Source organism: Chroicocephalus ridibundus, chromosome 5 (assembly GCF_963924245.1).
Source record: "Chroicocephalus ridibundus chromosome 5, bChrRid1.1, whole genome shotgun sequence".
Taxonomy (NCBI): Eukaryota; Metazoa; Chordata; class Aves; order Charadriiformes; family Laridae; genus Chroicocephalus; species Chroicocephalus ridibundus.
This window is the reverse complement of record NC_086288.1, coordinates 40,715,746-40,728,514: the sequence shown is the minus strand read 5'-3', so window position 1 is coordinate 40,728,514 and position 12,769 is coordinate 40,715,746. Positions and strand designations below refer to the sequence as shown.

The window sequence follows — 12,769 nt, the reverse complement described above, 5'->3', positions numbered from 1 at the left end:
TTGAGCAGCCTGGTCTAGTGGGAGGTGTCCCTGTCTGTGGCAGGGGGTTGGAACTAGATGATCTGTAAGGTCCCTTCCAACCCAAACCATTCTATGATTCTGTGTTTTCGTATAATTTCAAAATAATTGAAATACCTTTTTCTTTAACGTCACTGTTCTTTCCTCACCTGATTTTATTTTCTTTACCTTTATATACCTACAAAATATAACCTTCACAATGTTACATTAGAGAGGGGGAAAAAAATCAGCCCTTGGGTGAAATTTTGCTTTGCATACTGAATATACGCAAAGGTTTTATTATAGAAAAATTCTTTCGTGTGCAAAGGTCTTTTTATTTTTTGTAAGGCTTCTGAAAACAGTAATCCTTGAAAACTTCTAATAGTAGTTGTTCATATAATCATATGCATCATTAGTAACTCTTTCTTTTGGCCTCAGCTTTGCTGTATCATTTTATGATGCAGTTTTTCAGGAAACATTATTTGCTATGGTAATTTACCTCTATTAAACCCAGCAGATTTTTATAATGATTGCTAATCTAGGTGCCATCCCAGATCATTGTATTGGCTTTAGTTTTGTTCTGCACAGAACTAACAATTTAAGATAAGCAAATAACTGTTAGAGAGATTGCCTTCTGCATTGTTGTATAAGATATCTAAAAGAGAAAAAGAATTTACCTCAAACTGTGTGGATGTTGCAGACTCTGGATTACAAAGCCTATGATTCTGTAGCAGTTTGTATTTCTGCAGTTTGATTTTACTTGGTTTTGGGGAATTGATTTTTTTGGGAATTATATTGCTGTAGCCCTTCTGGCTGCATTTGCCCCTGGGAACTTGGTGAAGAAGTAATTTTCACCATGAAAAGGGAGGGAAAAAAAGTGAAGACACAAGTTTGTGTATGTAATCTGCAGGAATCGTTGATCAGTATGGTCAGATGTGTGCATTGTGTCTTAGCAGGTTTCTGTGTGTCTGCCATCGAACTCTTTCTTCCTTTGTAGATTCACAAACCTTTCTTCAGTCTCTGTTGAGCCTAGAGAAAAAGTGAGGGACAAGAGAAAGTAGGACATGCTGTCACAAATTAGCTGGTGGTATTTTTTGTGTTGTGGGGAGGGCAATTTGGCCCTTAGAAAAATCAGTGATGCTGTAATTTACAAAGACATGAACTTGATAAATTTGCGTACCCATTGAAAATAAAAAATAATGAAAGAATAGGGGTAATTTTCCTGTGCTCTTCCATATTTCCGTGAGCTCTTCTTTCTTTTATTGGTATTATGGACTGGCTGATTTGAGGTGCAATGAAGCTAATAAAAAGAACGTTGTAATATTCTTTTGGAAAGATTTTTTTTTTCTTCCTCAAAAAACATATGCTTAAAAGTGGAGGAAGAGAAGAAAAAACTGAAGCTTAAAACCAAAGCAGAAAAAATCCCATATGTCTACATTAGTGTTTTGATTCAATTGGGAGTGTGCTACTGTGTGAAACTCTGATCATCTCATTTACCTTGCTTTGGTTTTAATAGTGGAGTGGCTCTCAGGGTGTATGAAATGGATTTATTTCCAATGAAAAAAAATTGAGATGTGCTCCAGGATTCTACCTAATGTGTGCCAGCGTGCCAGACTAGAGCGAGTTCAAAGTTAAAAAAAACTAAACAGAAAACCAACCCATCGCCCCCCTCTCCCCAGAAAGCATGGGTGTTAGGTTCTCAGCACCAGGTGTTTCACTCTATGTGTGTGATATTGTGTTTGCTAATGCAGATACACCAGTTGTGTTCTTTGACAGAGTTCTGTGTTATTCTGTGATCCAAGGTCTATGTCTAATACTGCTGAATTAGCCCCAAAGTCCTTTATAATCTTTAGGAGTCATTCCCTTGCTGCTCTAGAAATATAGCATCCTGAACTGTAGTTGTGATACGTGAAGCCTAATGCAACAGACTAGAACTATCACCCACTGGAAGTCATTAGGACTCGTCTCACTGAATTCAACAGGAGCAGGAGTTTATCTACAATCTTTAAATCCTAACCTACACACAACTGACATAAATTATAAATGTTGCGTCTTAATTTTGCTTGATGACAATTCAGTGACCATTGTACTGCAGAAGTTATAAAATGTGAGATTTGGATTTGATTATGTCAGTTTTGAAGGATGTAGGAAATTAGCAGGTCTCCCAGAATATATTGGTTTTTTTGTCTTGTTATATTGCATATGTCTATTAAGAATGATCTTTGCTAAGTAGTGATTGGTGATAAGAGGATTTCTCAGTGTGGCCTCTAGATGGCACAGTGATTTGGACGTCCTGTATCATTCCTATGATGTCAAATGGATGCCTGCTAAGGAAATAGTCTGTGGAGAAATGAGATCCTTTACTGTAAAAAAAAAAAAAAAAAATTAAAAGAAAATAAAAATCTGGTGTTTCTTATTGTTTTGTTGAAAGAAATTACAGCTGCCAACATCAAAAGAACTGAAAAATATATGTATAAATTAGAGATCAATTAATACATAGTTTAACTGTTTCCTAGAGGCAGTGGGGTTTTGTATACATTATAGAAGAATTTGTCACATCTCATGTTGGAGGCCGAAATAACTGTACTGAAGAGCCAAATCAGTCTTCCGGTGAATCACTCTGCCATGTGCAAATGCCTGTGTTCTTTACTTCTGAACCTACGGTTATAATCTTCCCTCTCTGGACCACTTTGCTCAAGCAATTTTTGAAGTGCACAAAGGCTCTGTAAGCAGGATACACGCTACTGAAAAGTACAAAATTAGTTAACGTCAAATAGACACAATATATAGCTAAGACTAATTTGCTGTCAGGCTAAATGTGAAGGTGCTTTCCACCTCTTGCAAGATACCCAATGAGTCCTTGTTGGCAAGACAGTTCAGTCAGGTATAATAAGTGTTGACTTCCACTTCTCCTTGAAATGGGCTGATCCTCAGTTTAAACTGAGGATCAGTTTAAACTTCTGACTCTGTTCTTTCCTTTTATGATTTTATAACTTTTCGTACCCGTGGCTTGTTTTCCCCCCACCCCGACTGACCTTATCTCAACAATCTTAGTTCTGTCTGCAGCTTTACCTTTCTTAAATTGCATGGTTCCACTCTACATAATGTCTAATAGCTCTTTCTCACAATTTAGTAGTTCCCTCAGAAGTTTGATCCAAGGTTATTCAGCCATGCCATATCAAAACCTCAGTCCTTAGGAGGAAAGCTAGGAAGTTAGCTGTGAGTTAACTCTGTGAAATATGTGTCGTTCTTCCTTATTCTGATGGTCCGAATTGCAGATACTCATGGAGTGATGGAGTGTGCTTTGGTGCACCATTGACCCGCATGTCCAGATTTCCTTCTTAGAGACAGTGAGAAGATGGTTTATGCTCAACTCTTACCCTTAGTGGGTGAATCTGAAGTTTTGACAGCTTCTGTGGCTCAGGACTTGTAAGTGGGATTGGTGACGGTGGCAGGAATAAAAGGCAAAAAGTTATCAAAAAGCTTACAGAAGTCATACAGAAAATGACTTAAATCTGTGACTTTATTATTTAAACAAACAAAAACCCCTGGACTCTGCTGTCCTCTGACCCAAGTATCCAGTAAGTAGTTAAGCATGTATTCTGAAGCCATAAAAATGAGGATGAAGGATGTCTCAAGTATCACTAGGTGAGAATATGGGTTTGATCTTGTGCAGATTTCAAGGAATTCAACATTTCTGGTGTTGAAATATTATAATAACATCTATAATAGTGATACTCTATGTGAAGATGCAGTCTTGTTCCTTATCTTCAGCAATACTTCATGCCAATTCGTACAAACAAAAAAAGTTATGGTTGTGTTTAAAGTGTGAAGTGTTCAAAATGGTAAATACTCCTTTGTTTAATAGTCTCATAATTTGAATGTTGTTCATGCTTATGGGCCTCACTTGTTTTTATTGACGTAACGTTACGTATTTGCTAGTTTAAACAGAGAATGTAATAGAGTTATTACAGATATTAAAGGTCAGTTCACATCTCTGTCTTTAGAAAAGTTTGAGTGTAGTGGTTTCTGTGACAGAAAATAAAGTCTGTGAATGCTTTCCACGTCTCCAGTATTTACCAAGCAAAATCATCTTCAGATATGTGACCATTAAATATATAGGAAATACATATATGTGACCATTAAATATATAGGAAATGCATGGAACTATGTCAGATCATTTCATACAAATGCAGTATGCATATCCATAAATAATGCTGGACTTCAGTGGAAATTTATTGTATTTCTGACTTTACAATGAATATAAATTCCTGTGTTAGATAATGTGTTAGATAATAATGGACAAATCATGCTGTCTAGAACTGGGATTCCAGAGTGTGCTGTCTGTGTAGTCTGGGGTCTATGCTGGAAGAAGAAGTGAAAAACGGGAGGAGTGTGAAGAATGTGCTCGTTTTTGCAATGTAGATTTTACTAATTTTCCTAGGGTGTTAAGGAATAATGTTACCTGGGAAGAAAGGGAATTTATATTTGCAGAGGGAAGAGAGAAGAATTCTGATGCAGTTACTTGCTATCTCTTCCAGCGCGCAACCATCTTCTTAATCCTTTAACAAGTCTATATTCTGTCGTTGCGTCCAGGCAATATTTGAACATCCTTTTTCTGTCTTTGATGTATAACTAAAACAGAAGTTTTTAATGAGAACTTTTTAAGGAATAGCTACAGCTGGGAGGGAGGACTCTGAGATGTTGAGCTTAAAAGAGCTCCTGCCTCTTACAATTTTGAAAGAATAGTTGGAACCTTTTCTACAGAGGTCAACTTTTCCTTCAGATTTCAATAGAGTTCTCCTACCATGGACTAGCTTTTTTACACCACATATACATAATTGACTACCAGCTGGAAGTTAGGTGCCTTCGTAAAAATACCTCCGATTACTTTTTGTTTTTCTTTTTGTGAAGTCTAAATCTCTATGCCAGGTTTTCTTTCCCTTTATTTGCCCATTGTCTGCTGATTGCCTACACTGAGTGTCTTTTTTTTTTTTTTTTCTTTCTTCATTTAGGTAATTTGTATTTTCTTTATAATTTTTTTGTAGCTGTATGTCTCCTAAAGATGTTACTGACCTTATAGCAGTTCTGATCAGAAAACTATGGTAACATGTAATGATTTTGACTCAAGCTTTCTTTGATGTTGTTCCTTCTTTGTAAGCTATATTTTAAGCGTGTTAGAAAAATATGTGCTAATCAGTGCCAAACCATGTAAATTACAAGTGTAGCAATTTGAGAGTTCCTAGAGAAACCTTCAGTCTACTTTGTGCTGATAACCTTTTTTTAAAAAAAAAAAATCATACAGTATTGATATCTCTAATAGGCACTTTAACATCTCAGCTTTTCACCACCTCCTCCCTCGTGATATACATAGTAATTTCAAACAAATTACTCCTTGAAATGCCTGTATCATTTGCCAACCTAATGGAAAAGAAAGTTGGTGTGAGCATGGCATTCAGCTGTTCGTATATTAGGTCCCTTTTACCTCTCAAGCAACTCCAGGTAAGTTAGATGATGAGAAAACTCATTTCTGCGTTGCTGTGCATTCTTTGCTTTACTGTCTCATTAAAATGCTATGCTAGCTAACTTCACGCAAAATGAAGCAAATAATATTCCAGGAAATTTCTGCAGCATTACTTAAAACTGTTTTTCTTAAAAATACATAAGGCTGTTTTGTTTTGATTTTAGTTTATTATATAGGCATTTATAATAAAATACTGATTGTTTTGCTTGGCAAAAGGTGGACAAGTGGTACTGAAAATAATGGAGCTGTATGACAAGAAAGCAAGAAACTACCTTAAAGCATAAACTTATTTTTTAATAATACATGTAGGTGGAAGGAGTTAGTAAGAATGTTTATCTTTAATATATCTACTTGTGTTCCTTCTCAGGTGCAAATGAGTAAATATAATTTGCTTTTTACATGCACAGAAATATTATTCTAAATTCTGACATAGTACTGACTAGGTATGCTTAGTGATCGTGACAAAAATGATGGATCATACATAATTTTCTAATCTAATGTCTTGAGTGCAGATGCTGGGGAAAAATAATAGCTTAATTTATATAATCTCACGTGCACCTGCGAAATATTATGATGGTCCATCAATAAATACAAACATCTTGCCAACACTATTAATTTACAGTTGCTAAAATGTATTGTATTTTGATTCCCATATTAACTTTATTAACCTTTGCATTATTTGTCTTTGATTTATTCAGTTATTATTAGTTTCTTAAGACAGATTTGTTAGGAATAGTGCAAAACAATGCAGTAAGTCAAAATAATGTAGACACACACTCACAGAGACTGGCAATAATGTCTTGCTTTCACCTGACATTTGAAAGAAACATCTCAATAATACCTTGACTGCTATAGTTTTCTTCCAGGATGCTTCCACATGAAAAAGGAACTTTGAAGGAAATCCAGTCAATTCTAATGAAAGCAAATTAGATTTTGCGATACAAGTGGTTTTTTTCTGATTATATTAATCTGACACAGCCTGATTGTGTCCCCCAAAGGCCATGGCAAAACATAATCAGGCAGCCTCTAAATTGGAATGATTCTATAATCTCTTAAAAATGCAAATGTAGTTATTGGAGAGGAATTACAAGAGTTCTTTGAAAGATTAGGTTTTTAGTAAGTCAGATTTGTTTCTGTCAGTCTGTATCCGAAGACCTGAGTTTGAAGATTCTCAAATCTTAACTATAAAATATAATTTTTTCAAGTGAATTGGGCACTCATGCATTTTATAGATCTTATTAAATAAGTCATGTTGCCAAAGAGTTGCTTGCAGCTAAATTTTCAATGGGTTACATTAAGCATTCTCAAAGTATTTGCAGGCACGATCACTGTGTATACAGGAAGGTTAAGTTTATGTATGCAAACAGGTACATAGGCTACAGTAATTGGGCAGATTGGCTAATTATGTTTCTAGGCATGCAGTTGTATATGCAGTCTAAAAGCATATGCACAATTTGGTGTATGCAAATTAATGCAATCACAAGCGTTGCTGGTAAATTAAACCCGTATATTTAATTTTACCCTTTAGGTGTCAACAATGTCAGATAAGGCAGAGGTGGTGTATTCAGTAATGGTTATTTTATTACTAGACAGATCCCAAAGCCCTTCTCAGGTCATTTAGAAGTATAAAATTTGTCAGTGGAAGAGGTTGACTTTTACATGGCATCATATATTTATTGTGGCAAAATACTAACAAGTGCAACAACATTTACAGTGATTGCAGTGGAATTACAAAAATGGCAGAATTTTAGTAACTGCAGGTTGCAGTGATCTGGGTTTTCTTCTTGCGTATCGAATCAAAAAAAATAGAAAGAAGAGAAAAAAAGTGATTTCTTATAGTGAAGTGAGCAATTTGTTTACTAATTGTTTTCCTGCCTAATATTTTAAAATGTAAAAACATGTTGTTTTATCTGTATATATTAAATGATAATAAATTATTTATATTGTAGTTAATCAGTCTTTCTGTATCTTCATGATGTTGTGGACACAAACCAAATTCAAGATGTTTTATATCATCATAGTAGTTTCTCAGTTATTTTTATTTCGATAGTTTGTATGTACGCTCATTGCTTAGCTGTAAAAAAAAAAAAAAAAAAAAAAAGGTAAAAAACCAAAAACACACCACCTGGTAACAAAGAAGTAGTCAATAGGAACAAATCTGATGCAATTAACTAATGGTGAAAGGAAATGTTTGTGTACATAACTAAAAGGCATTACTAATATATTTTATGAAATGCACTTATCTACTGTAACTAGTATTAAAAATGTTTTAATTGACTTTTCATATTTGCCTGTCATCTCAGTGCCTGACAATCAAAAAATTGCTGTTCGGCAGCTCTGATAATACAGAATCTAGTTTCTGCATCATGGTGCTAAAGCTTCTGAACAGATGTCCATCCAAAGCATTTCCATGACCAGGTATCTCTGGATTGATACTTTGAAAATATCATTATTTATAATTTGTTTATCATTATAAGTTCCATTCCAAGTTTGGAAAATACAGATATTTCTGTTCTGTAGAAAATTATTATCAGTTATATAGAAACCCAGATTTTGAGAAGAGTGATCTGCTGAAGGTCTCGGGTGAGTTCTCTGTGTAACAGGAAACTTGACTCTCTTCACCCTCAATGAGGGCCCTAGGACGGCCTGCATTTAAAAGCCTAACAGAGCAGAGGTTAGTTGAGAGAAGGTAATCTATCTGACTACATAAAATATTTTCCATTTTCCTCATACCTCTCCCCTGGTTGTCAGAGACCTCTGATTTCTGTGTCATGATCTTGTTCTAGTGTCCACTGCCCTTGTGGTCCTTACTGAGACACATCATTCTCTTTTCCGTCCTTTAAGTGATTTTACTTCTCTGTTTTCCTCCATCTAAAAGGGCTTTATTTTTCGCCCCCCCCCTCTATCTTTTCTTGTCTTTAAACTTTATTGAGGGCATGTACAAGGGTGCAGATATGCTAAAACCCTGTAGTCACCACTAGTCCTTTCTTTGACATGTTTTAAGCATCTACACCAACAGTCCCTGTGTGTCTCAGAAATCCTGCTTCCAGTTTCTGATTTTTGCTGATATCAATGAGGTTCTCCCTGTTGATGTCTGGAAATTTTGCAATTGATTTATGCAGCATTTTAAAGTCACTGTATCTCAGATAAACAGAAATTGCATCAGGTTGGTAGTTGAGATTCTGGTCCTGTCAGTAACCTCAAGCTACTGGGGCACTTCCGGAAAATCGTGAGCTATAAAAGTAACTAGAAGTAAGAGAAAGACGCAGCCATCTAAATAATCTAATTACACTGGAGCTCATGTGGATGATTGGAAAAATCTGTCAAGTGAGAGGAGCAGCAATAGTCACATTATTACTATATATTATTATATGCAGTGATCATGCACTGATGGAGTTTACAGTCCTGAGGGACATGGGTCAGGTGAAGAGTAAAGTCAGGACCCTGAATTTTAGAAAAAGAAACTTCCATCCTTTCAAGGAGTTAGTCAATAGTACCCGCTGGAAAACTGCCCTCAGGGACAAGGGAGCAGAAAAGACCTGGCAGATCTTTTAAGGACAAGTGCAAGAGCTCTTGATCACCAGCTGTAAGTAATCAGGAAAGGAAGGCAAGAGACCGGTGTGGCTGAGTTGAGACATACTGGTCAAACTAAAGGGAAAGAAGGAAATGCACAGGCAGTGGAAGCAGGGACAGGTATCCTGGGAAGGGTATAGGGATGCTGCCTGGTTGTGTAGGGGTGAGGTCAGGAAGGCCAAGGTGCAGCTGGAGCTGAACTTGGCAAGGGATGCAAAGAATAATAAGAAGGGCTTCTACAGGTATGTCAGCCAGAAAAGGAAGGTCAAAGAAAGTGTACCCCCTCTGATAAGCAAGACTGACAAACTGTAACAATGGACAAGGAGAAGGCTGAGGTACTCAAAGACATTTGGAGGAATTGGTTAGATGGTCACACCCAGAGGGTAGGGGTCAACGGCTCGATGTCCCTCAGGGGTCCATATTGGGAACAATACTGTTCAATATCTTCATTAATGACAGACAGTGGGATTGAGTGCACCCACAGCAAGCTTGCAGATGACACCAAGCTGAGTGGTGTGGTTGACACACCTGAGGGACGAGATGCCATCCAGAGGGACCTGGACAAGCTCAAGAAGTGGGCCCATGCAAACCTCATGAAAAAGGGCAAGTGCAGGATCCTGCACCTGGGTTGGGGCAACCCTGGTAGCAATACAAGCTGGGGGACAAAGGGGTTGAGAGCAGCCATGCGGAGAAGGACTTGGGGGTACTGATGGATGAAAAGCTGTACATGAGCAAGTAATGTGTGTTCAGAGCCCAGAAAGCCAACCGTGTCCTGGGCTGCCAGCAGGTCGAGGGAGGTGATTCTCCCCCTCTACACTGCTCTCGTGAGACCCCACCTGGAGTACTGCTTGAGCCCTCAGCACAGGAAAGACATGGACCTGTTGGAGCAGGTCCAGAAGAGGGCCACGAAAGTGATCAGAGGGCTGGAGCACCTCTCCTATGAGGACAGGCTGAGAGAGCTGGGGTTGTTCAGCCTGGAGAAGAGAAGGCTGTGGGGAGACCTTATTGTGGCCTTTCAGTACCTAAAGGGGGCTTATAAGAAAGGTGGGGACAAATATTTCATCAGGGCGTGTTGCGACAGGACAAGGGGTAATGGTTTTAAACTGGAAGAGGGTAGATTTAGATTGGATAAGGAAGAAATTTTTTACCACGAGGGTGGTGAAACACTGGAACAGGTTGCCTAGAGAAGTGGTAGATGCCCCACCACTGGAAGCCTTCAAGGTTAGGTTGGACAAGGCTCTGAGCAACCTGATCTAGTTGAAGATGTCCCTGCTGATTGGAGGTCATCTAGTCCAACACTCCTGCAAAGGTCCCTTCCAACCCAAACTATGATTCTATGTAAGCAAAGATACAGTTTCTACATAAGCAAAGATACAAGAAAATCAACTTTGCTTTTCTTTACCATAGTAGCAATGAAACTGTTTGTACTTAGTCTACAAATCATGCAACTCAGCAGAAAGGATTGCTATTTATTACCAATTAGAGTGCTATGTTTGAATTGTTTCCTTGTTTTTATACTTCCTGATGGACACAAAAACTTCCTGTATGGGTGTTTCACCACTCATTGTGTTACATGTAATTGAAGCTATTACTGTTTTTTTTCAGTAGTAACTGATAATTTCTGTGTACAACACTTCAGATTCCTGTTTACACTGTAAAAATCTTGTGCAGTTCAAAATTTTGCCACACAGCATAATCTGAACTTAAACTTCTATAACTTACAAGATTTTTTTTCTTCTTAAAGACCACACTTATAACTAAAATTATGAACAGCATAAAACTATTAGCATAGGTGAGAAACTGGGTTTTAGTTTTGATCACCAGTTTACTGTTATGTGTGTACTTTTAGCCTTTTACTCTGTACATCATAAAATCGGAGGGTGAGGAGTTTATTTTCTCTAATTTCATTTCTTTTTATTACTCCAGGAAAGTATTTCTCAAACAATGATTCATGACTAATTAGCAAAATAGTTCTTGATTTTCTGTAGGTGAGCCAAGCTGAAAGAGTTTTGCTCCATTAAAGATTTGATTTGAGTTTTTTTTATTTTCTACTTGAGTGTGTCCGGATATGTCATTGCTGTATTCTAAGCATAATCATTTTTAGATTCGTCAATAAGATTCCAAGCAGAAAACACAATATAAAAATAATGCTTTATTCTTCTATTTTCTTATTTATATGGAAGCCATTTAATACATAAACATATTGTAGGTTAGTCTATGAATTGGGCAATTCTGATAAAACAGCTGTTTCAGGATACAATGGCTGCTAAATGCTTTCATAGTTGCAAAAAGCAATTGGGAAAAATCATGAATAAAAATTAATTCAAAGCTACAAAGAGAAAATATGTTTGTCTGGGGATGGCCATATGCCACAAATTACTGAAAGCTAGGAGAGTATTCTGCGGAAGCATCAGTAACTAATTTTAGACTTTTAGTCTGACCAGGCGTAGCTTTTTTCTGGGTTAAAATGATCCATCTAGCTGTATCTATCTGTTTGTATAAGCATACACATATACGCTTATACAGATCAATTCTGTGCTCCAGTGGGTTACCCTTTTTTTTTTTTTCCCCTTTGAACTTTACATTGGGTGCTAGAGTCTGAATTTTCTGCAATGTAAGGTGTGAAAGGCAATGGTTAAAGTGGGGCAAAGAGTACTCTGAAGGACTACCTACTTGTTTCTATGGATGTATTTATGATACAATTTTCTAATACTTAAATGTTACCTCCTAAAACACCAGTATTAATATAACAGCTCCATTCATAGTATTTAATAACAAAAAAAAAAAGTAAATGCCACACAAGTCAGACATCTTTCACTGATCAATAAGTGTAAAAGTCACCAAAGCATCATCTTAATCATCTTTTCTACTAAGGTGTCTTAGAAAGCGAAGTAATTTGCAGGTATCGAGTATCACTACAATGAGTAATGTACAAAGGTGACCGAGTATCTACTACCGAAGACAGCTACCGTGGCAGCTCTTTACTTAGAAGAAAACTTTATGGCTGAAATTATGTATGGTTTACTGTTTGTAAAGGCTCATTAAAATACCCTGAATATGTTCTATTTTTACTACTGCTTATCAGAATTACATACTTTTTGTTTACTTACAGTATGAAAGAGGCTGGTTTAGGCCATAAACAGTGGAGGGGTGGTCCCATTTCATCAAACTGCAAGCAGTGTCCAGTAGTTTATACCAGTCCTGTTTGTGGATCAGATGGTCACACATATTCTTCTCAGGTAAGAATTAAATAAAGAACTAAGTTATTCTTTCATTGTTCCAGTCAATTCCAGCTATTGGAAAATAAAATACTGTATTGTAACACAAACCAACATTTATTTGTTTTGACTAAAATATATATTACAGACTGCAATCTACAGCAATTCTAGTATATTGTAAGACCAAAAAGAAAGCAAAATGGTAGCAAATCCTAAGCAGCATGAAACAGTAGTGCTCCACAATGTAACAGAGCTCCAGGTTAAGTCTGTCTACCACAGACACTAACACAGAGTTTTGAGTAAGGAAAAAACGTTTTTCCTCATGTAGGGTATGATAAACATGTTAAGTCAGATATTCCAGTTGACTGTTGAGGGGAAGCTTCACGTTTGAAATACCTAGGCATAAATTTAATGTACCCAGATAAAAAAGTGTCATAACATGAATAATTGTTCCATA

At 36.8% G+C, this 12,769-nt stretch overlaps 1 protein-coding gene across 1 annotated transcript in view; it reads left to right on the top strand.

The window, feature by feature from the left end:
- SPOCK3 (SPARC (osteonectin), cwcv and kazal like domains proteoglycan 3) overlaps positions 1 to 12,769 on the top strand; it is a 215,789-nt gene that overhangs the window by 121,561 nt on the left and 81,459 nt on the right. The window contains exon 5 of the mRNA XM_063336428.1: positions 12,207 to 12,333. Coding sequence (XP_063192498.1) covers positions 12,207 to 12,333 — 127 coding nt within the window. The remainder of the gene's footprint in view (positions 1 to 12,206; positions 12,334 to 12,769) is intronic.